General features: G+C 37.8%; 1 protein-coding gene across 1 annotated transcript in view; it reads right to left on the minus strand.

Moving 5' to 3' along the window:
- Positions 1-25,237, minus strand: part of LOC131958324 (formin-J) — a 71,511-nt gene that overhangs the window by 30,957 nt on the left and 15,317 nt on the right. The window contains exons 3-4 of the mRNA XM_059323290.1: positions 19,199-19,232; positions 2,911-3,049 (exon numbers count right to left, since the gene is read on the minus strand). Coding sequence (XP_059179273.1) covers positions 2,911-3,049; positions 19,199-19,232 — 173 coding nt within the window. The remainder of the gene's footprint in view (positions 1-2,910; positions 3,050-19,198; positions 19,233-25,237) is intronic.

The raw sequence follows: 25,237 nt of genomic DNA on the forward strand, positions 1-25,237 counted from the left end.
CAAAAATGTGTATTACTATTACAAAAATCAAAGTATAACATCGAATAATAATAATATTATTATCAGAAATATGTATTATTATTACAAAAATCAGAGTATAATAACCTTGTTAACAGTGAGAGAAAACGTTTGAAAAAAATAATTAATTTATGAAGCTGATCATTTAATATTTCACATTTTTAAAAAGTGGGATAAACACCCAAAGGGAAACAACTAGCAGCTAAATTTCTTAAATGAATAAAAAAGTTCAAATAAATCAAGTTTGAGAAACAAGTATAATATTTATAACCATTTATTAGGTAAATAAAAATAACAAAAAATATTTGAAAGCAATAGTGCATAGTTATTGAATTTAACATTTTTTAAAATATGAATTCAACTATAATAATAACAACAGAAAAACTAACTCTTTCACTATCAAAATATATTTTAAAATTTTGTTTCAATGCCACATTACTACAATCAGCAATGTTAACAAACGCGCTTGCCACTTTACCTAGAGATAGGTAAGTGCTAGCGTCTAAAAATATTCGTTCGTTACTACAGTTGATTTTTTTGAATTAGCACACAAGTGAAACTTTAAACGCAACACGCGAAAAAGCGTACGTGTGAACTTGATTGAGAATCCTTGAGGAAAAAAAAACAATGACGGTTGAATAACACTCCCCCCTCCCCCCTTTCCTTTTATCTTGTTAGCTGGGTAAGTTTACATTCACTAGCATGTATCAAATCGTTTCATGTTTTAAAAAAAGGCTTTGCGTCATACTTTGTTTAATTTGACACCAACTAGCAGTGATTGGGGTGCACAATCCCCACATTCCTACACAAGATTGCCTTACGTGTACCATGTGAGGAGCGACGCTATTAAAGATTTTTAAACCTCAGACTTCGGCTCGTGGAAAGTGTCATTCAACACACGAGCTGTGTGTTGGGGGTGACAATTGTATCGTGGTGGTGGTGGTGGGGGGGGGGGGTGGGGAGGGGGACTCTACAGGTGGGCGAATGTGTTAGTACCGGTCAAGGTGAGAATGATCTAGACCCCTCTATGTAAATGGGGTGGAGGGATTGATCCTGAATTAGGATAAAAGCTTGGGTTCATTAATTTCAAAAATAGCTGCTGTCTAAAAAGTAGGGATTATTTAAGTAAATTAACTCCCATAGGGGAGAGTTCGTTGGGATCGTCTGCAAAAACTCACTCCACTTAGCTGAGCTTTTTTAAAAAGTATATCGGAAATATTTTTTTTAAGTATGAAAGAGAAATATGAGAACCATATATCTGTTGTTCAAATACACTTTGTCAAGTTAAAATATTGTTGTTTTTTTTTTCAACAGTAGCTTGCTGTTTGAAGGTGTATGAGATAAGCTACGGAGATATCTCTAGTGTTGTATGTTGATACAATTTCTATATCAACTATACACCTGCTGTAAAACGGTAAATTATGATAGCCATAAGATTTTGGTTAAAATGAAAGAACTGATAAAATAATATTACGGTTCTTCTTTTTTTCAAATGATAAAATTGTTTTATTTTTATATCATACTAAATACTAGCAATGTTCTCGAATTGAAAAGTAAAGCTATATTTTCATTTATATAATTCTAAAAGCAAATACCCTTGGTACAAAAATAATGAACAACCAAACTGCAATTTACATTTTTAAAATTTGTGTTAATTCTATTATAATTACAAATATTTAAATTTTTGTATAAAACGATGATGACAAAATAATCCACCTCGTTCAAGTTCATAAATTTTAATTATCTTTTTTTGTCAAATGCAATTTGACCAGGCCTGCCACGGTTATGTTCACAAATTGTTTTTACCGCCTACTCTCAGAACCCAACAAAAGGGGCTCTAAGGACAATCCCATCGAAAACAATAGGAAGTACCCACTCCAGTTTGGCCGCTCGATTCAGCGTAAATCTGGCAACAGCTGCCATTCGTCGACTTCCCGTGTTGCCGGATAGCCCGTCGCGTTCAATCGATTTGAATTCATACACCGAGTCTATCTATCGGACAGGAATCAGACGCCGTATAACAATGACTACAATGGGAGGATTTCTGACCTTTATTTCACGAAGTGGACAATTTTGTCGTGGAGGGCAGGGGGGGGGGGGGGTGGTGGTGGAGGGGAGAAGGCGGACGGGTGTACGTGGGCTACTTAACAATGAAGACATAATGTTGAGTTATGGGGGATATAAAATATTTTAACGCAGTCGTTAAAACTGTGGTTGCCCGCATCTACCGGCTAATCAGGTCATCTAAATCAATGATCAATAAATTGATCACTTTACGTTCAGTGACTTGATAGAATAGGCCAGATTGATCTGAAGATTGTGTTTTGAACATGTTTCTTCAAGGCTATGGGACTCAAGAAATACTTCCATTTGCTATGAGAAGTAACAACCAATGTTTTAATGGAAAATAATAGAATTTGACCCAAGATTTATGAAAAATGTAACACAAAGATTTAGAACATAAAAGCAACCAACTTTAACACCTTGAAATGTATAAGAATCGCCGTTTTGTTGATCTCTTCTAACAGTTTTTAGAATACTACTTAAATGTTTTAAAACATAGCCAGCGCAAACTGCGATTTTTTTAACGAATGCTGACGTTAAATTAAGAATTAAGACGGTAAGTTAAATAAAATTGAATACATTTCTTTGATTACCACGAAATCAAACGCCGGAATTACTTGCTTGCACGTAGGTAACTAAATTAAAAGTTAAATATACCACTGCTACCAGCATACCTTTCTGTATTAAGGTAACTAAATTATCAATTCGTTTAATGAACCGAAATACCTTACTATATGAAGGTAACTAATGACCAATTAGTTTAATGAACACACATACCTATCTGTATGAAGGTAACTAATGACCAATTAGTTTAATGAACACACATACCTGTCTGTGTACCGCGTGGAACACGTCGAGCGTGCTACCAAGATCTAGCCCTCGTGTTGCCGGAAGTGTGACCTCGTCTGACGTCAGACTCTCGTCAAAGACCTGAAGCTGGACCTCCAAATGGCGATCTTGCTGGGACCTGCAACATCAGACGTTTGGTCAGCCATAGCAGACGAGAACATTTCCCGCCAATAAGCCACTTGCTATGTCTAATGTCACTTGCTATATCTAGTGCCCCTTACTATGTGTAGTGTCACTGTACAAAAGGCCCGGACATTTTAATCAACCCCAGACTAAAATTTTGTGTGCCTTTCCCCCATCAAAGCCTGATGATCATCCTCAACTTGATGGAATTTCATGTGATAAATTATTTCTTTTAACATCAAAGCACTAATAAGCCCACTACTGCACCTTTCATGTGGGCCAATCGGGATTCCTTACCTAGGGACCTACCGGGATTTTTTCACCCCTGCTTGCTATACATAATGTCATTTGCTATTTCTGATTCAAACTTTCCCTATCTAATGCCACTTGCTATTCCAGATGCCACTTGCTATACCTTATTCCACTATACCTAATACCACTTGCCCTATCTAATGCCACTTGCTATACCTAATGCCACTATATCTAATACATTGCCAGATATAATGCCATACGTAAAGATTTTTAAAAAGTTAGAGCTGCCGAGATTCGTTCCCAGAACTCTGGCTTGTGTGTCACTGGCTCAACAAACTTGTCTGTCTCTCCAATTTAAGTTAAACAACCAGTATATTTAGACTCAAAAGTAGTTGATTGTTAAAACATGGTTTATAAAGTTGTTTTTCAAAATTCATTTTCGTTTTTTTTTGTGTGATTGTTTTCTCTAGATTTCGTCAATGTTTCATTAAAGCATCTCTTCGAGGGGAGGGGGGATGTGTATAGAAATTATATATTTTTACTAGTGTCCGTTTTTTAATAGTCGTCCCTTCCCCCGAACATTTCAAGTGCCCCCCTCCCCCGGGAGAACAAAATCTGAAAGAAACTCTGGATCTGGTTAACTTGCTATAGACACTTAAGTAGTCTCTAGATCTAAGTGGTTGTCTGATGGTGCGAAGACGCATTTATATTATTTTTCCCATGGTGATGTATTATTTCCATTAATACACACGTACAATGATGACTTACATAATAAAATTATTTTTAAAGTTACTTTCAACCACACTCATTATTTTGTAACACTTCACACAAGCCACAAACACAGATTCTCAACCTTAATCATGATGTAACAAAAAAACTGTATTTTATCTGAACGATTACATATGGCTTACATGAGTCTTACATAACTTACACCTCTAGAGGTGCCCTCTACACCAGCGCTTGTTTCACTACACACACACGGCGTGTGTAAGCGTCACAGATTGGAATAACAGACCTAATAAATGAGTTAATCTATCGTGTAGCCGTCGTGTCTACTTGGATGTGACAGTCGCATATCTTTAACGCTTAATATATTCACAGCCCGTTTCTCGTCCAAACATTCGCAGTCTCGTTTTGGCGCCAACCACATGCCAATGATGCTATTTATAGCTTGCAGGGTTAAATAACGATATTAATTAGACGACAGAGGATAGGTACGGAGTTTGAACGATCAATTAATTAACACTTGATTAGCCACAGCAATGCAATCTAAATGACAAGATCAATATAACGTATCTCAATGAGGGCTCTGGTTATTGCTTAATGTTAACAGCTAGTTCATTAACGTCTTTCTTATTAATATAATTAATTGTCCATATCGGTTTTTATTAACACGTTTTCCATTATTAGCTAATACAATTTTCTGTACAGTTTTTACAAGAAAAATATTTTGATAAATTTTAATATTTGCGTTTTTCTGTAAATTGTTTATCTATCTGGATTGAAAATACACTTCTGGATTTTTTAATATCATCGCTAGCAGACCAAATATTTGGTGCCCACATTTGAACTAAAAACGCCCTTTAACATAATCATTTTTTTTACTCCTACCCTGACAAGTTTTATAGTCTGTGTGTGGCTAAACTTGATATGGATTCGATCGATGTATCTTAGTGTATGTGTAATTTCTTCCCAAATGTTAAAAAGTCATACGTCATACAAAATACGCAGCCAATGTCGTCAGCATAGCACATACATGATCAGATTTTTTAAAAAGAGAACCAAACCAAAATTTAAAAGATTTATTGCGAGTTCTACAATGTCTTAAATTTTCCTTTGTAACGACTGTCGGAAGTTGATTTAATTACTTAGGAAAAAATGATTCAGAATTCAGTTTTACTTGAGCAATATTCACCAAGGGAAAGTTGAAAGTATGTATAGGTAACAGACAGTTTACGAGGGTAATGTTGTATAAACGAAGTCTAGTTAATCGGCGGGCCTTTCACAGACACGAAACGACAGCAGCAGGGGTTGATGAAATCTGGCAAATCGCCAAACCCAGATTGCAAAATAAATTACCAGGGCCTGTCGCATTACAAGTTTAAAAGTGAATTTATATCTTCTGACAAAAACGCCCCCCTCACCTTTAAACCCCCCCCCCCCCCCTCCCGAATTTTCTCGAATCTACCTGTAGTAGGCTGAAACGGGCGATGGTTGGATAGAAATGTGAACCTCCCCACCTGTCCTATAGAGTTGGTTCCACGTGATCAGACTCACTTTTCGCACCTGTATTCACACCTTTCTGTACAGGTTTCATTTCTTTGAATGCGGGTTTTTAAAATCTTCTCTAAGATGTAATCCAATTGGATAAAACGCAAATCACTTTGTGTCGAGTTTTCTGATTGGTTACAATACTTCAGGTTTAATACAATAGTTTCTAGTTAAGCCTTATAGGCCCTAGCGTACAAATACAATTAAAAAAAAAAACAGACATGTCTAAATACAGTAAACTTAAGAGTGAAGATGTTGCGTAACAACTTGATTTCGCTAATTTGAGTATCGATTGAAATCAAAGTAGGCCTATCGATAAACACGGTGATAAGTAAAAGATTGACCTTTACGGCAAGAAGTTTTTAAACTAGAGAGTTACGTTTCAACATCGAAGTTTAGAAAAAAGACAACAGAATTTGTAAAGACCCGGTTGTTTTGATATTGTTTGTTTTTAATTATTTAAAATGATCAGTATTGTATAAAGATGGGTTTTAATGCAAAGTTTTACATTTTTACGTTTCGGTAGTTAGTTCATACACATAAACGAACTCTGGTAATAAACAATTTATTAATGATTTACCGTACCCGAAAAGCTTATTGGTAAACCACAAATGGGATTAAACACACAGCCCACCTTTATAATGAAAACTCGGTCAGTAGACTGTAGATTAGACCTAACCTGCTTAAGTTTGAGGTATAACAACACTAGACTGCAGTGATCTGACAGGTACAGGGTGATCAATGATACACCAGCCAAACTACAGGTGTATCACAACTATATAGGCCCATACCTGTATATACAGGTAACATGCAGTTTGGTGCAGGGATTTAGAGGGATATAAGGACACATCCAAAATCATTGACCTTATACATGTATTATTAGGAGTACTTTTTCAAAACTTGCTAAGTCCACTTTTTGAAAAAAAAGAGTTATTCTTCTAGCCTTCTTAATTAAGTGGCAATTAAAGCTGTATACTAATTTTTGTTCAAAAGGGTATTATATAAAATAAATTTCATAACAGTAAAATATAAAAAAAAAATCATAAGGTTAGTTAACAAAAAAAAAAAGTTTTAAAGTCGATTTACTCAAAATCAGTCAGAAGTGACTTAGCAGATTTTGCAAGTGGACTTCTTCAGGTAAATATACAGGTATTTTGATATACTGTCAAATAAACAGGAATTATGTTATATGGCAATATATACAGGTATAATGATAAACGGTAGTATAACGTAAACAGTAATAAACTGTCGTGTGGGAAATATATACAGATGTTTTATATACAATCAACTATGAATAGTTGACAGATATGTTATATATGTGATATATTGTTATATACACAGATAAAATACGATATACGTACGATATGATATAGGTTACGTAAACGGTATACAATAGTATACGTCATGTAATACACACAATCTGGTGAAACTATACATGATTGGAACTCAGTTTCAAAGATATGTCACGATGACCATCAAGAATGAGACTCATCCTTCGACCTTCACCTTAACTGACCATTGACACACATCCTCTGACCCTCACCTTAACATCATATGACCATCACCTTGACTGCCCATTAAGAATGACACTCATATTTCCCGTGTACGAGAGAAAAAAACCCACTGTTCGTATCCAGCAGAAGAAAACACAAGCACACGCCCAGGTACAGTACTCACACTCAACTCACGTGCAACAGGTGATACAGACACCTGTAAATGATGCTTTATTATCGATCGCATTATGTTACATGGGGGGGGGGGTTAGGGGCTGTTAGGTTTGTGTATAACATATGTTGCTCACGAAGTTACGGCAGGTGTTTGCTGAGAGCGAATATGCCAGGAGTTAAAAGATAATTGAATAGTATCAGCTTTATAATGACATTTGAACAATGGTGGTAATATGACATTTGAGCATTTGTAACTGTATAATGGCGTTTGGATAAGTTGTAGCGCTGTGATGACATTTGAATGGAGGTAGTGATGTAATGACATTTGAATGGAGGAAGCGATGTAATGACATTTGAATGGTTTTAGCTATGTAATGACATTTGAATAATAGTATCGATGTAGCGAACTTTGAATAGCCATTCAACGGCACACTTTGGTAGCCGATGAATGAGGTAGCACAGTTGGCCGTACACTGTAGCCATGAATCATGCTAGGCATTCTGTAAACAAAGCCAGCCTAAGATAAGACTTATCAGGTAAGGATTAGGTAAGTAGTATTTAAACAGGTAGGCAGTATTGAGCTTTGACTTGTTGAAGTGGTGACGGTACACCCAGAACAGTCGTGGTCAGAAGGATTCGAACCCACCTTCGACCCACTTCTGCTTCCGATAACGACCTTCTCCAAGGGCCTTTTTTACAATGAAAGGAAAGTAATTACCCTGGACCATAAACCTAACACGCACGAGTAATCCTAGCCCTAGGCTGTGACGATAGTGGCCGTAAAAATAATAACCGTGTCAGTCTAAACCACTAAACCAGTTCACGTTAGGAATAACGTTAGAATAAACTACTAAACAGGTTAACTTAACAAGTAATAAAGTTAAACTAATTCTAACTAAATGTTAACTATGCCGGCAAAATTCAGGCATGAATTCAGCATATGTTGTTGCTTAAATTTATAAAAATAATAATTAAAGTATGCTATGAGTTCCTTACCTTGGTAAGATTAATTAATCCCAGTAATTTGAAATAACTCGTGTATCGATAATCCTAATCCAGATGTAATCCGTGAATAAAACAAGCAGGTACAAACTTTAAATCCAGTTTAACCCAGTTAACTCGCTGGTGGTTTAACACAGTTAACTCGCTGGTGGTTTAACACAGTTAACTCGCTGGTGGTTTAACACAGTTAACTCGATTGTGGTTTAACACAGTTAACACGTTGTACGTTAAATCCGTAAATTAAGTTGAAGTTTAGCCGTGTGAAGTTGTTGAACAGCGCCTACAAGACAGTCTCGTATCTAACACCTGGCGCTCTAGATCTAGATCTACTTAGAATTGCAAATATCTATTTTACTACAATGAACATTTACCTCACTAACACATTTACATACACTTACATATTACATATCAACCGGAATCAACAAATTTAGAATTCTACCTAAACCAACAAATTAACTTTAGCTGTCGAATTTTCCAAAATTGACAAAATCTCTCACGAGTGACAAGTTCACTTATTACGAGATGTTTCTAGATTTGTCGAATTTACTCGGCCCAGTGTTCACGATACAACATGTGTCTTGATATGACTCGCTTATTTAGGTGTGTCAAGTTTACAAGACTAAACCTGATATAACCAGTTTACTTTGTAATACCTTTACGTATCGTAACAAGTAAGCATTAACATGCGATTTCACGTGCGATTTTTTTTTAATGAAACGAAATATTTTTTTTAAAGATTGAATGCGGCATTTAGTCGATACACGTTGTACCGTAATAAAGAATTTAAGTTAAAAAATCACAATAGGTAAGAAATCAACCAGCTTTAAGATTATTAATTAATTAACTTTATAGATATTTGCAACAGCCGGTAAAGTATCGAGTTTATTATAATTATAACCGAACCTAAGTTTTAATTCTTTACAAATTTATAATTAATTATCACCACGGCATTCATTTAAAATATTATCAATATCAAAAGATCAGTTTAATTGTAATAATCAGAAACTAACCAACTCGAACGATACCAGGTAGGTTAGTCCGTTAACTTGGCGATGTATCCTAGAATCTACCACTTAAACTGCGAGAGCCCTGGCGACACACACAGGTAAAAAGAATGAATCATCAGTCACCGTTTACCGTACGCCCTACTTCTTCTACCCCCTTCACCGTTACCCCCACCCCTCCCCCACCGTAAACATTGGGGCCAGAAAATGAAGCACCTCGTCCGAAGACTGCTAGCAGGCAAGCCCTCGTCCTCTGCACCCCCCCTCCCCCCCCCCCTCGTTGACGACAGGTAAGAGACGAAGTCGCGATCATTGCAGTGTCGAAGGGCTCTAGGCCTAAAGCAAATCACGAATAATTTCATGCCAACCCAATTTTCTTTTTTAACAACAACCAGCGCTTCTACTTAAATAAAGCAAAGCATACACGAATCTGATTTTACTAGATTACAATTTTAATCGGGGAAGGAGGGGGTGTTCTAAATCAATTGGAACTTTATTTAAAAAGAAAAGTATAAAAACACCCATTTCTAAAATTGTTACACTAAATTTTCTTTAATCTCTTAAAAAAACAACAGTAGACAAATATTTTTTTTTAAACTTAACACAAAAGTGCCTCGAGTTAAGTTAGAACCAAACCTCTGTCTTAGTTGTATTCTATTCAAAATGTTTTCATTGTCTGTGTCCCCTTTAGCGCAGTGATCTTATCATGCTTGTAATTATTTCTATCTGACCAATATAGACTGTCTTAATTAATTACCTGACCCGGCACAGGATTGGCCAGTTCAACAGAGGTATAAAAGCAATGATATCGAACATGTTTTAGTTCTCAATATTAATGGGTTTTCGAGTTCTCTTAAGTCAGTACGGATAAACTTATTTCTTGCGTAACATTAATATATCACTCGGCTTATCAGTCACACGGACATTTACAACTGCAAAAATGATGCAGGAAGAAGGAATTATTTTTTTAAGCTTTAAAGTCATTGTACATTTAGGTTTCAATACCTGTTATTGGATAAGTAAAGTAAAGTCACATCAACCCACCACCACAGCTTAAGTCACATCAACCCACGACCACAGCTAAAGCCACATCAACCCACGACTATAGCTAAAGTCACATCAACCCACGACCACAGCTAAAGCCACATCAACCCACGACTATAGCTAAAGTCACATCAACCCACGACCACAGCTAAAGTCACATCAACCCACGACTATAGCTAAAGTCACCTCAACCCACGACTATAGCTAACGTCACATCAACCCACAACCACAGCTAAAGTCACATCAACCAACGACCACAGCTAAAGTCACATCAACCCACGACTATAGCTGGTCACATCAACCCATGACCACAGCTAAAGTCACATCAACCCACGACCACAGCTAAAGTCACATCAACCCACGACTATAGCTAAAATCACATCAACCCACCACCACAGCTAAAGTCACATCAACCCACCACCACAGCTAAAGTCACATCAACCCACAACCACAGCTAAAGTTACATCAACCCACGATTAAAGCCACATCAACCCACAACCACAGTTAAAGTCACATCAACCCACAACTACAGCTAAAGTCACATCAACCCACGACTATAGCTAAAATCACATCAACCCACCACCACAGCTAAAGTCACATCAACCCACCACCACAGCTAAAGTCACATCAACCCACAACCACAGCTAAAGTTACATCAACCCACGATTAAAGCCACATCAACCCACAACCACAGTTAAAGCCACATCAACCCACCACCACAGATAAAGTCACATCAACCCACGACCACAGCTAAAGTTACATCAACCCACGACTATAGCTAAAGTCACATCAACCCACCACCACAGCTTAAGTCACATCAACCCACGACTATAGCTAAAGTCACATCAACCCACGACCACAGCTAAAGTCACATCAACCCACGACTACAGCTAAAGTCACATCAATCCACGACCACAGCTAAAGTCACATCAACCCACGACTATAGCTAACGTCACATCAACCCACGACTATAGCTAACGTCACATCAACCCACGACCACAGCTAAAGTCACATCAACCCACGACTACAGCTAAAGTCACATCAACCCACCACCACAGCTTAAGTCACATCAACCCACGATTATAACTCACATCAACCCACCATTCCATAAACAACCTCTAAGGCTATAGATGACAATCTGCTTCATCATGAAAACTGCTAAAAATAAATAACTTCACCTAATAATCACAACTGTCATTTAATCTACAATATTCCCAAGTCTTTTGTACCTATTTGGCTCTTTTACCTTTCAAAAAACAAAAATCATCAGGATTAACGTGTTTCGGTGATATCCAAGTTTTGAAACAAATGAAATGCAGGGGGTTATATTTACACTACTGCATATCTAGTGCACATCTTCTGTATTACGTCTAGATTTTTTTACACTAGTTGATGACAGATATGTTAATGACATTGACGTTTAAGATGCTACTAAAATCTAGAAAACCACACTTCTAACAGCGATGGTGCGATTGGCGAGGCTTAGGCGTACGAGCTTCATCCGCGTTCATCCCACGAAAGCCCAGCACCGATTACAGATGTAAGGCTTTAGCACCGATTACATATGTAAGGCTCTAGCACCGATTACATATGTAATGCTGCAGTGTGGTGCAGGAAGGAAAATACATTAATATACAGCTTTTCTATGTCATGTCGTGTTGCGTCGATGAAGAGATCAGGAAAAAACATCTTTTTGTGGGGACGGGTGGTAGGGGGTAGGTAGGAAAAGGGGTGGGGGTCGGACAGCGAAATATAAAAATGTAGATTTTTATTGCTTACGAAATGTCTTGCATTAAAACTAAAGCTGTTCTCATGTTGTCTAACGTGGTATCTGTATCACTGAGTTAAACTATATACAAGTAAACTATCGTCTTGGTACTTGACGATCTGGCGGATAGATGAAGTAGAGTGAACGTGTCTCTGTGATCACGTAGAATCCACATTACAAGTCCGATTGAAACTTCGATTGATGTTCTGATCAAGTAACTTGAGAACCGTTTTTCAACCTGAGCTGTTTTATTGCGATATGTTGTTAAAGTCAAATATGTGTGTGTTGTTGCTGTGACGTAATGACCCACGAACCCGATGTTTACGTTGCAAGTGCAAGAGCTCTTTGACTCGCTAATCCCCCCCCCCCCCCCACCACTACTCAACATGGACTGCACAACAATAAGCTAAGCTCGTAGGTAGTACGGCATTAAATCAAATTTAGCACTTTCTTCCCCCCTCCCCCCACCACTACTCAACATGGACTACCCAACAATAAGCTAAGCTCGTAGGTAGTACAGCATTACATCAAATTTAACACTCCCCCCCCCCCCACCACCACCACCACTACTCAAAGCTAAGCTCGTAGGTAGTAAAGCATTCAAATTAACTTTTCCTAGTCAACAAATTGTACTTATATCAACGCAGCCATGTTTTCACTTCTAAATTTAGAGGCACGTGGACCTAACGTGATGTAAAAAAGACCACCCCCCCATCTCCCGCCCCCACCTCCTTTCATAGCTACACATAATGTTGAATATAACCGGTCTCAAAGCTTGAATGCAGTTTGTACATTTGGCTTCACACCTGAGGGAAATCTTTTCAGAAAGGAGACACGTTTATTTTATTTTTTATTTTTTGAAAAAATAGGGTTGAAAATTTGAATTTATGAACACAAACCTGTTTGGTGGGTTTGCATGGATTTACGTCATGTTTTGTGCTGGTAATAAGTTTTTTTTTTTTTACTGTATGCAACTAGTGACAAGATAAGCTTCACAGGATACGGGAGTATGGGGGGGGGGGGGAGAAGATAAGAACAACGATGATGGTAACTTTGACTTTTGTACTGACTAAAGTTACTTCGGATGACTTCAACACCTGTTACAAAACCGGATGTTTGAAATGTTTTTTGGTCTCTAGCGTAGGGCCGTAGCGAGGGGAGAGTGAGTGGGGCGGCCGCCCCGGGCGCCGACCTAAAGTGGGCGCCGAATGGGTTAGAAAATAAAAATAAAAAGCTAATTTTGAGCTGCATTACTAAATTATACACAGTCGAGGTTAAGAAAATAGACAGTTACTTGGTTTTACGGGCTTATTTGTTTTTTTTTTTCATTGACTGTGTAACACCAACATAAAAATTGTTACGGGAAAGTGAATGGTAAAAAGCTCCCCCGACTTTTTCAAATGGGGGGGGGGGGAGGGGCGCTTTTTTGCCAACTAGACTATAACTAAACCAATGAGGGGAGGGGAGTACGTAAAGCTGGGGTCAAGCTGGAAGACGCAGCTCAAGATGGAAACCATATCTCCGGGTAGAAACAACGGCTGCGACTAGAAATAAGTCTCCGGGTAGCAACAACGGCTCCAGCTACTGCTTCCAAATCCAGCTCCCTAGCTTGACTCCAGCTCTGACATTAAGTGTACACAGACCTACAGCTTGCAGCTGATGACAGCGCCATTTGACTCTATACATGTGGGGGCTGATGTTTACAATAAATTGTTACTTATGTGGTGAAACATCAAACCTACACTTGTAGGCTTATGTTTACAACGATGTTTATGTTACTTATGTAGTGAAACATTGATTCTATACATGTGGAGGCTGATGTTTACATCGAAATTTTTACTTATGTACTTAAACATCAAACCTACATTAAACGCCAATCAAATCTGCTGTAAGATGAACTTTGACCCCAATGTTTTTTATTTTCTTCTGGAACCATACATTAGCGTAGTAGGAAGTATAACACTAGTCACTGGTGCTGGTTAATGGTGTTGTTCAGCTGTTCTTAAAATAGAAGCGGAAGTTGATCTGTTCGGATGTTAACATCTGTCGGATGGAAAAAAAAGTCACATGACTTATACAACGAGATCACGATTGTTCGCCATTTTGTTTGTTTTTCTCATAGCAACGTCCAGAGTTCAAATCAAGGTGAGAATACCTGCTTAACACACCTGGTCGCCGGCAATACATATAAGCACGATCTCTTTATATCGTTAGGAAGAACCTAATTTGCTAATATATTTTTCTAAAGAAAAATACCCTGACTTTTGTTTGTCAATGGAAAGGCTAATTTGTACGAATTTCCCATTCAACTGCTACTTTAAATAGCATAATCTGAACACAAAAAAAAATGCTTTTCAAAAACATTTCTATAATTATTAAAAATATCTCTGTCGATTTATATTTAAATGACATTTATATATAACAAAAAAATCATACTTTTGATACACTAATGTTTATTTGATTATTCATGTCCAAATGCCCCCCCCCCCCCCCTCGACCATCTGTCACTTTAATACGTCAGTGTTCAATAAAAAAAATCTGTTTCATTATGTCACTGGCCCAAATGATATCGCTATGTATCGATACAGTTCAATCGGCACCGTGATATGATTGACATCCGTGTATTTGTTCAGATATCTACCGAGCTGTGATCGATTACACAGAAACAACTTACAGGTGTGGCTAAAAACCGAAAGGAAATAAAAACCACCGCACCACCGCACGAGAAATTATTGATTGGCTCGTGGCATAAATTAATGACTCAACAATTAACCGGCTGACTTGTCATTGCATGTATTGGCGCCACTCTCTGCTGTGTGATATGCAAATGTTGCCGCCACTACAGGTTACACGACAACCTTCTAGAATATATTACCTGCAAATGTTGCCGCCACTACAGGCTACACGACAACCTTCTAGAATATATTACCTGCAACTGTTGCCGACACTATAGGCTACACGACAACCTTCTAGAATATATTACCTGCAAATGTTGCCGCCACTACAGGTTACACGACAACCTTCTAGAATATATTACCTGCAACTGCTGGCGATACAATCACCATAATGTGAGGTGTTTAAACCAGAAACAACGACACAAACTTAAACAGAACCCCACTATACACATGCAACTTGAAATGAACTAAACATACATTATGTACAAGAAAAGTGTGAAAACGTTACTTATAGCATATGTTGAGTGTGTACGTATATCAGCTATTTGTGTACATCACGCTTTTAATGTTTGCATATGGCAGGTGTGTACAGAAGTTGAATGTGTACATAAAATACTGTTATTGTAGCCTACACAACACCAGCTGAATATGTACATAAGGTACCGTGGGTAAAACACCAGTTGAATGTGTACATAAGGTGTACATATTTTATCAACCCATCATCATTCTGCTCTAGTTGATAAAAAAAACTCACAAAATTTTTACTTCCGGATAATTTTCTTATCGATTTTTTGGGTTTGGTCTATCTGAAACATCCCTAAAGCGTTTAAAAAAATAGTCAAAACGAAGAGAGGACCACCAAATATAAACAACCGGTGCAAGATGTTGCTCGATATAAATCAGGACGGGAGATAAACATCGCTCAACAGACGACAGTGGAAAACAAAAACACGACGGGAAAATGTGATGAACTGAGGGGATGCGCCCCAAAAATTTGATGAACTGGGGGGGGGGGGGAAATGCGCCCCAAAAAATTGAACTTAGATATGATCAAAGTCCGTTGGTGACGTCACGTGGAAGCGAGTGAACTGTCAGCTGGTACGTTGCACGGAAGTGTATTGCCTGGTGTCTGCAGAGGGATTTTAGTTCAATCATACTTGAGGAAAACTGACGGGCTATATTGAAGTATTTTCAATTGATCAGAAAATATGAATTGGCTTCCAATGTGTATTTTGAACTTTTTGTAGACTAAACAAATCTCGTATTATCTAAGATAATAGTTGTACGCGATTATCAATACAGGCGAAACATGTTAGGGAAGCGAATGTCTTTCAAGAAAATCAGATTCGTCAACAGATAGAATAATAGAAGAAAAACGATTAATTCATCTGCACAGTAAAAAAAAAAACATTAAAAGCGTTTTCATAACAAGCTTTTATGTAATAATGCACTAAAAAAGGAGAAAATGAATGATTTTCTTTGAATATATAATAATACACTACTATTTAAATAACTATAAAGAAAACGTGGGTCACTTTATTATCGTCCAAAACTCACTTTCTATTCTATCCGTCATCGTAAGTTTTATGTGGGCCAAGATATAGAACATTAGCTAACTTTACCAATGACAGAAACACAGTTAATGGACTTACGACTTCATCTTTTACTATGAGTTCAATACAAACAGCACACAAGTTTGTTACCTCAATACATCAACCTGCGCATCTCTCGAATCATTCGCCATGCCAATTCAAATATCAGGCAAAAGTTCCTACAGACAAAGTCTTGATATTCCTTCAACCAATGATTGGAACAGTTCCACGTCTTTTCATTTTAAAAACACACAAAAACTAAACTTTAGGAATACTGGTACATATTCTCAGAAAACATTCGAATTATAGATTAGAAAAGTTTGGCGTCCATTTTCCCAGCAAACGACCTCTGTACCGAAATAACATCAACAAAGTATAGCGAACTATATCATACTATATGGCTCTTATAAAAACATCCAAAACTTTGTCAATGAAAGATAAAACTAGTTCAGCATCCACAGTACTACCAGTCTAACCCCCTATCCATTGTTCGACTCTGATTCCCCCCCCCCCCCCCCCAAACCAACTCGACCACCACAAACAATGGAGGGCGTGATTTAGGGCGGAAACTTAACAACGTGTCCACTTAATGTCCAGAACCAATCGTTTCATTCTGAACTTTCTGTTGACACCTTATTATGTCCCCTCGGTGGAATTATATTCTGGTCACGTTTAGTGTGGTGTTGGACAAGGGGTCAATCTACGGTTTCACGTTATACAGCCACGTTGTAGTGTCACGTTATAGAGCCACGGTATACAGTCACGTTATAGAGTCACGCTACAGAGTTACGTTAGTCACGTTATAGAGTTACGTTATAGAGCCACGTTATACAGTCACATTATACAGTCACGTAATAGAGCCACGCTACAGTCACGTTATAGAGTCACGTTAAAGAGCCACTCTACACTTATGTTATAAAGTCACGTTATAGAGCCACGTTATAGAGCCACGTTATACTGTCACGTTATAGAGCCACGTTATAGTTACTCTACAGTCACGTTATAGAGCCACGTTACACTGTCACGTTATAGAGTCACGTTATAGAGTCACGTTATACAGTCACGCTACAGAGTATCGTAATAGTGTCACGTTATGCAGTCACGTTATAGGGCCACGTTATACAGTCACGTTATACTGTCACGTTATACAGTCACGTTTTAGACCCACGCTACAGAGTTACGTTATAGAGTCACGTTATAGAGTCACGTTATAGAGTCACGTTATAGAGTCACGTAATAGAGCCACGTTATAGAGTCAAGTTATACAGTCAAGTTATACAATCACCCTATTCGGTTAAGAGGTTTCGGGTTTCTATATGACGCCCCAAATACCCACTCCACAAACCTCTACATAAAGCACATACATGCACAATACCGCGCTCATGTGGACAGTATGTCGTGCTATAGATCTTTAAACGAATTATCAAACATACAATAACTATATAAACATATCTTCTACTGTATGTCATATCATCACATCAAACTTTAAACGTGTGACATGATCCCTACTGTACAACATACATCACGAATCTGAATCCAATTTCTTCCATGTTCAGAAAAAAAATCAATTTTGGTTGAGTATTTTAATTGACTAAATACATTTGCAAATATTGGAAGTAAGAAGAAATATATTTTAACACGTTAATGTATGTACAGTGTGCATTTGTGTTATATTAATGGGGTGTATGGTTACCTGATCTGAGCTAGTTGTGAAAATCTGTGAGAGAAGATAGTGATTTGTTTTTTTATGACTGACATTATTTAAGACATTATTTTAAAATGGTTTGTATTAGTATAAATGATAGTACTTTATTGTGATTTCTATTGGTATGAATGACGTTATTTTTAAAAAGGTTCTTTTAGTTTGTTGACTTCATAAATTGGTTTGAGTGTCATGTACTCATAGACGCCATTTTGGATCAGTGACTTTAGTTATTAGCTTGTGTTGTAAGTTTTGATATTTTCAACGTGATTTTGGATTGGTGACTAAAACATCCTGGCTTGGATGACGTAGGAAACACAATGGGTACTAATGTGTACAGTAGAAGGACGATATCAAGGCTGTTTTATTGGTATTCTGGGTACGAGACCACGGTAAGGTCAACATGTTTTAAAGACGATCTGGGGAGGGGAGGTAAGCGGACTTTGAGGGAGACAAATTTTAGAACTTCTTCAAGTGAGGACACGGGGTGAACCAGGATCTAAACACGGCGTGGACTAGTACGTGAGGAGTCGTTATTTCTAGAGGGGTGAGGTCCATCACACATCGTCACTCCCCTCATGGGGTAGGGAAGTAGGGAGTGACTGCGTGTGACGGGGGAGAGGGGGGGGAGACATTTTGACGTCATACTGCTGCATTTTAAAAATTAAGTATTTACATTAAATTTCAGTTACTTTGCATCTTAAAACTTTTTATATAGAAAATTGTAAATAAAATAAAAATAAAATAAAAATAATCCATACACCTAATATTGGTAAGATTAATTACTATTTTTAGCGTGTTGAAATTTTAAATTAAAGAGAACATTCATGTAACAAAACTCGCAATATGCACAAAAAAAAAGAAGAAAAAAAGTGCAAGTAGCCTACACACCCCAGCACAGGGATGTGTGAGTGACGTTTTCTCACACAGGGATGTGTGAGTAAAGTTTTCTCATACACCCCAGCATAGGGGTGTGTGAGTGAAGTTTTCTCACACAAGGATGTGTGAGTGAAGTTTTCTCACACAAGGATGTGTGAGTGAAGTTTTCTCACACAGGGATGTGTGAGTGAAGTTTTCTCACACAGGGGTGTGTGATTGAAGTTTTCTCACACACCCCACCACGGGGATGTGTGAGAAAAGAGTTTTGTCTAAAAAAAAATTACTCACCGAAGTGACGATAGAACTTCACCAAGACGTAGGCCTGAAAAACAAATGAAAAGTTTGAAGTTAGAATTTAAAGTTTAGTTGAATATCTAATGATACTCTGGGCAGTGTTTCTTTCAGACTTTTTTTCTTCAGGGAGGGGGACTAAATTTTCCGGGAAGAGAGGGGGTGGGCGGACACTGGTAAAAGTATATAATTTCTATATCAATTCCATTTCGTTCGGGGGGGGGGGGGGTGAGAAGAAACTCTGACTCTGGGTGAAGTGCGAAATACGATGTATTGCCAATATTTAAGAAGTTGTAAAAGGCCGAGGCCTTCAATAGAGTGCTAGGTTTCGCTTTTTAGATAACTACTGAAAACCTCGTCATTTGTGAAGTGGATGTCTTTTCTTAATTACAAAATCCGCCACTGCAGTTTTCAGCCAGCGGCCTTTTGTTTCTCTAATCCGTCGCCATGTTTTTTTTATTACAGCTGAACAGTCACTGAAACATCGTGATGTTTTAATCAAACCACGTGACAGGCGGAGGGTCAGTACAACATCCTGATGTTTTAATTAACGTGATTGCTAAACCGTCACTCAAACATCGTGATGTTTCAATGCACGTGACAGGCGGAGCGCCAAGGCCCACAGAGCGTGGCTACGGATTTGTCGAACTTCGAGCACTACGTCATCAGATAACTTTCTTACAAGGTCTTAGTAAGACGCTCCTTACAATTTTTTTTCCACCATCATCTCCCGGTAATTAGGAAACAACGTCCTGTCTGCGTCACTAGACCTATGTATTGTTGCTAAAAATTTTACTTTTTATTCTCTGCGAATCCCACCATTAAAAATACAAAAGCTGTTGGAGCCACGCCCATTCTTACTCTAGCTGTGCGTTCTATGACAAAATGAACGATAAAAAAAAGAATGGAATGATTGAGAGAATGTGATTGTTTAGGTAAGCAATGCAATATTTCTAGTTGTACTATGCAAATGAGTGTCGGATGTGCAGGAACGTGCTTCGTCTTTACTTCTCGACAGATGTGCTGTAACCTCGGGATGACATGGTAGTCTACTACTTGCAATTATTTCTGTTTTAGATCATTTTCAAACTTGTTTAAAGAAATTATTTTTAAAAAATCTTTTTAAGAGAATTTTAATCATTCATCACTTTCAATACATATTACTATAACTCAAAAATACTCAAATTTATTTTTCTAACAACTTATAATAACTAATTTTCTAGAAACATCATTTGTAACCTGACTGAAAAAACACTAGCAGTATATATAAACAAGTATTAAAAGTATTAATGTTATAATATCTATGGCAGAGGCCATTCCTTGGGTTTGGTGGAGCTTGACCAACAAGAGGTTGCCATGGTTTCCAAATCAGCATTTTACGAGCTAAGGATAACTCACTTTCAGCCTGTTTGATAACTTCTTCAATCTGTCCACAGTTGATTTTACTTTCTAGTTTTGATACATCTGATTCTGATTTAACTAAACTTAAACGTTCATTAATAATTTGTTCCGTATGTTTACGGTATCCAGCGTTACTAGGCATTTTCTGTAAAACTCCCAACATTGTTGAATACAACACTCCCAAAGACTGATGTGGATGCTTGAACACTACAAAGCCTTTGAGCCCAGTTGTGATCTTGTGAACTCCGGCCATTTTATTTGTTGCGCTTTTAAAATAAAAATACTACTGAGAAATTTGTCAAACGGGAAAGGAGGGAAAAAAAAGTGAGCTATGAAGGAAGGTTTCAGAAGTCTACAAATTACATATGTTTTACAGTTAAATGTTTTTTCTATAAAGTTAAGTCTAATGATAATTCTAAATTTTAAGAAGTATTGAAATAAGGTACGAAAATCTGTACGGTTTTGTTATACATGTTTTTTGCATAATAATAAGCATTTACTTTAATTTTTATTTTATTACTAATACATTTTATCCTGAAATTTAAAAACATTCAGAGAATAAAGTAAAGTTTTTTCCCCTTAATTAAATTGTTTTGTCATAAATGGGAAGTAACGAATGCAACTAATTATTTAACATAAAACAACTATATTTATCCTCATTGCTTTGCCGAAAGTTGTTTACCAATACATTAATACACCAACATAAATAGATTTGCCAACATTTGTGTATTTTTATCTTATATATGATTACTCAAGTTTTCCTTTCTCCTAATTATTTTACTTCTCCCATAATTCTTAATAATGTTTATAAAAATGTCTACTTCTGCGTTTTTAAATACATGGCACTCAATTAATTTCCGGAAAGAAGGAAAAGTACATTTCAAGGTACCAGAAACCTCAATGGCTAATGGCCTATAAGTCCACCCTACCTGATACATCAGATATTAAAAAGAGACAGCGAGCCATAAAATTATGTAATATTTCGATAGTTAGATCAGCCTAATTTCCTAACTAGAGTGGGGAGCATAACGAAGGGCGGGGAAGTAGTGTATACTTGTGTGTATATCACTTAGTGAAAGATACGACAGTTAAAATGCGATAGAGAAGTATTTTTGTCTCTGAAAAGTCGGATAATTTATTTTCGTTGACTAAACACCTATTGGTTTTCAAACTTAAACGATAAAAGACCAGAAAGATTGGGTGGGGATGTGAAGGAATGAGGGGGGGGGGGGGGTAAGAATGTTTGAGGGTGATATGAAAGCTTTGAGTTGGTACGAATTAAAAATGATAGGGGGTGGTAAGGGAAATAAATATGTGTAGGGTAAATAAAAAATGTGTAGGAGTGAAAGTATTTATCTAAATAGCCCTCTAGGTCGTGGGGATCTAACCAAGCCGCTCCTTAATGGAGCGAAGAATTGTTGTTACTTTCAAAAACTGCTACAGAGGATGGGTCGGCCTCCTACCTGTACACCTTACCTGTACACCTTACCTGTACACCTTACCTGTTCATCCAGTTTGAGTTGTCTCATAACGTTTTAAAATAGGGCCCAGTCGAAACTGCACTCCGGATTTAGTACACTAAAATATGCTGGACACGTTTTGTTAACATGATCGACACATTTCGTTAACTTTTAAATTAGCGACATTTGAAAAACTGTGTCAATATTCCAGACAATGTCGACATATGAGACAGTGTCACCGATTGAAGAAAGTGTCAAAATTTTAAGACAGTGTCAAAATTTGACAAGACACTATAAAATTAGAGGGTGGTAATAAAGTATCGAGATCCAGACACAAGCAATCAACATAATCGAGATATAAAAATACTTTTAATTATTACATTTACCTGCAAGTTAAAATAATAAGACTTCTAAAACTATAAGCTAGCTAACTACTAGTAGTATTTTGTATTATTTGATAGGAATAATTTGGTGTGTGTGTGGGGAGGGGGATAGACACGAATTAGACCAGTTGAAATAACATCATTTTACGGTAATATCAACAGCGGATATTTCAAATCAAACATGCAAACACAAAAGTATGTTCAATCGTGTTGCGACATAGAGTGGACACACACATACAGACACTTCATGATGCATACAGTGAACCTATAACAAACACATATAGACACTTCATGTTGCATATATTAAACCTATAACAAACACATACAAACACTTCATCTTGCATATAATAAACATATAACAAACACATATGGACACTTCATATTGCATACAGTGAACCTATATCACACACATACAGACACTTCATGATGCATAGAGTGAACATATAACACATACATACAGACACTTCATGATGCATAGAGTGAACATATAACACATACAAACAGACACTTCATGATGCATAGAGTGAACATATAACACATACATACAGACACTTCATGTATACAGCATACAGTGAACCTATAACACACCCCCACACATTTTACCAACACGTCTATACTGTAGTGTCTATTGCCAAAAGTCTGAACATTTTCTACGCCAACACCACCAAAACAACTACAACAACAACAGCTGCAACACCATACATCAACATGCGACCACCAGCAGATTGTACTAAAAGAATTTTGTTTTTGAGGTTTAAATTTCCTCCAGTCGACTTTGAATAGAAGTGGAACTAAAAGAGTTCTATTTCTGTCCGCCACTTCCACGGTTGACTGATTCTGTATATGTGCGGGTCACTTGTACGGGTGACAAGATCTCTATGTACGGGTCATCCATTTCACCGCGATATATGAACAGATTCGTCATTGCTGCTTCTCAATAGAAGCCTCGCAATCCATGTTGCTCTGACGTCTAGGACGTTCGCTAATCACTTCAGATGGTTACATTCTCTTACGGGCTGGTGAGAATTTAAAGATGGTTTCTGAAGGTTTTTATCTTTTCAAACAATCTAATTAGTCCTTGACTGCGGGCCTATGTCCTAAAGATGCTTAATTGCGCGTAAATCTAATTAGCATTGGGCTGCATTTTCTTAAGATGGCTAAGATATCATTTACCTTTTAGTTTTTTCTTAAGTACATGACGCTGAGGAATTTGACCGATAATCCTAAAGATGGTGACATCACATGACCTAAAGCAATGCCAAAGATGGTGACATTACCACATGACCTAACAACCATCCCAAAGGTGGTGAGATGATCACATGACCTATTCACAAGAACCAGAGTTCCATGAAAACCGAGTCGACAAGAGTGCTGTTACTATTTACCTGAACGTCTCGCATGATTGGTTGAAGTAAACAACCATCCTTGGGTACATGACCGTCACAACCACCACCGTCACACCCCCCCACCATCACAACCACTCATGTAGTGCCCCTCCGAAGGGATGGTGATGATAGTCGGAGGGAAGGGGGGTGGCCGTAGAGGGTGATGACAGTCGGGGGGGAAGGGTAGTGACCATCGGAGGGAGGGTGATGACAGTCGGAGGAGAGGGTGACGACAGTCGGAGGGGAGGGTGACGACAGTCGGAGGGGAGGGTGACGACAGTCGGAGGGGAGGGTGACGACAGTCGGAGGGGAGGGTGACGACAGTCGGAGGAGAGGGTGACGACAGTCGGAGGAGAGGGTGACGACAGTCGGAGGAGAGGGTGACGACAGTCGGAGGAGAGGGTGACGACAGTCGGAGGAGAGGGTGACGACAGTCGGAGGAGAGGGTGACGACAGTCGGAGGAGAGAGTGATTTAGGTAAATCTTGTTGGCCATTTCTAAAGAAAAAAAAACCATCCTTCATTTTATAATTAATCTTTTGTTGCGGTATTTTGAGCTTTGTTAAAATAATGCAATTTCATCCAGGAAAAAAATTCCATTATATTTACAACGGCCGAAACGCAAACTTGAGTTTTCAGGTTTTGTCAATTATTTTTTTTAAATTTCCGGCACCCAGTTTCTTATGCTATGTGAATTAACAAACGTATAACTGACTAGCGCATCAAAATACCCGTGCTCTTAATTTGAACGAGTTCTTATTAAAGATAGGGCACTGACTTAATCCAATAAAATACGTTTAGAACTTTAAGTAAACAGTGAACTTTCGAAGTTATTTTAAGATCATTTCAAGTAGTCCCCTGTCATAAACCAATCTCTAAGTGTACCCCACACACCAACAACCGGCTTTCGTTGGATAATTTTTAAACTCCGATTCACCATAAATGTTTAGAATAAAATTATTAATGACCTTTGATCCGCCCTTTTTAATGTATGCAAAAAAAAAACTATAAACCAATCTGCATTACGTCCCTTACACGTGTAAAGGGAGATAATAAGAGTCCTGGTCCTTTTATTCATCTCTTTACAGCCAGTGTTCCGTCAGTCACGCTGCGCTGATCATATCAAAAGACCGACCTGATAAATTGTATGCGCAGTAACGCTCCCCGTACCCAAGGCACGGCACCGTTTGAATAGACAACCACATTATGTATGCAGTGATTTTTTTCACGCTTTGAAAGGATCGCAATGCCGTTGCCCTAATCTCCGGGCAGAGATCGTGATTGTAAGTAGCTTGGAGGTCTAGTGACCTAAAAGTGACAAGTCAAATACTGCAGAAGATTTGGGGATAGAAGAAGTTCCAGTGACCTACAGAGGATTGGCGGATGTGGCGAGGTGAGATGCTAGGTC

Source organism: Physella acuta, unplaced genomic scaffold, assembly GCF_028476545.2.
Source record: "Physella acuta isolate Inbredline_101_S28 unplaced genomic scaffold, ASM2847654v3 ptg001317l, whole genome shotgun sequence".
Classification (NCBI taxonomy): Eukaryota; Metazoa; Mollusca; class Gastropoda; family Physidae; genus Physella; species Physella acuta.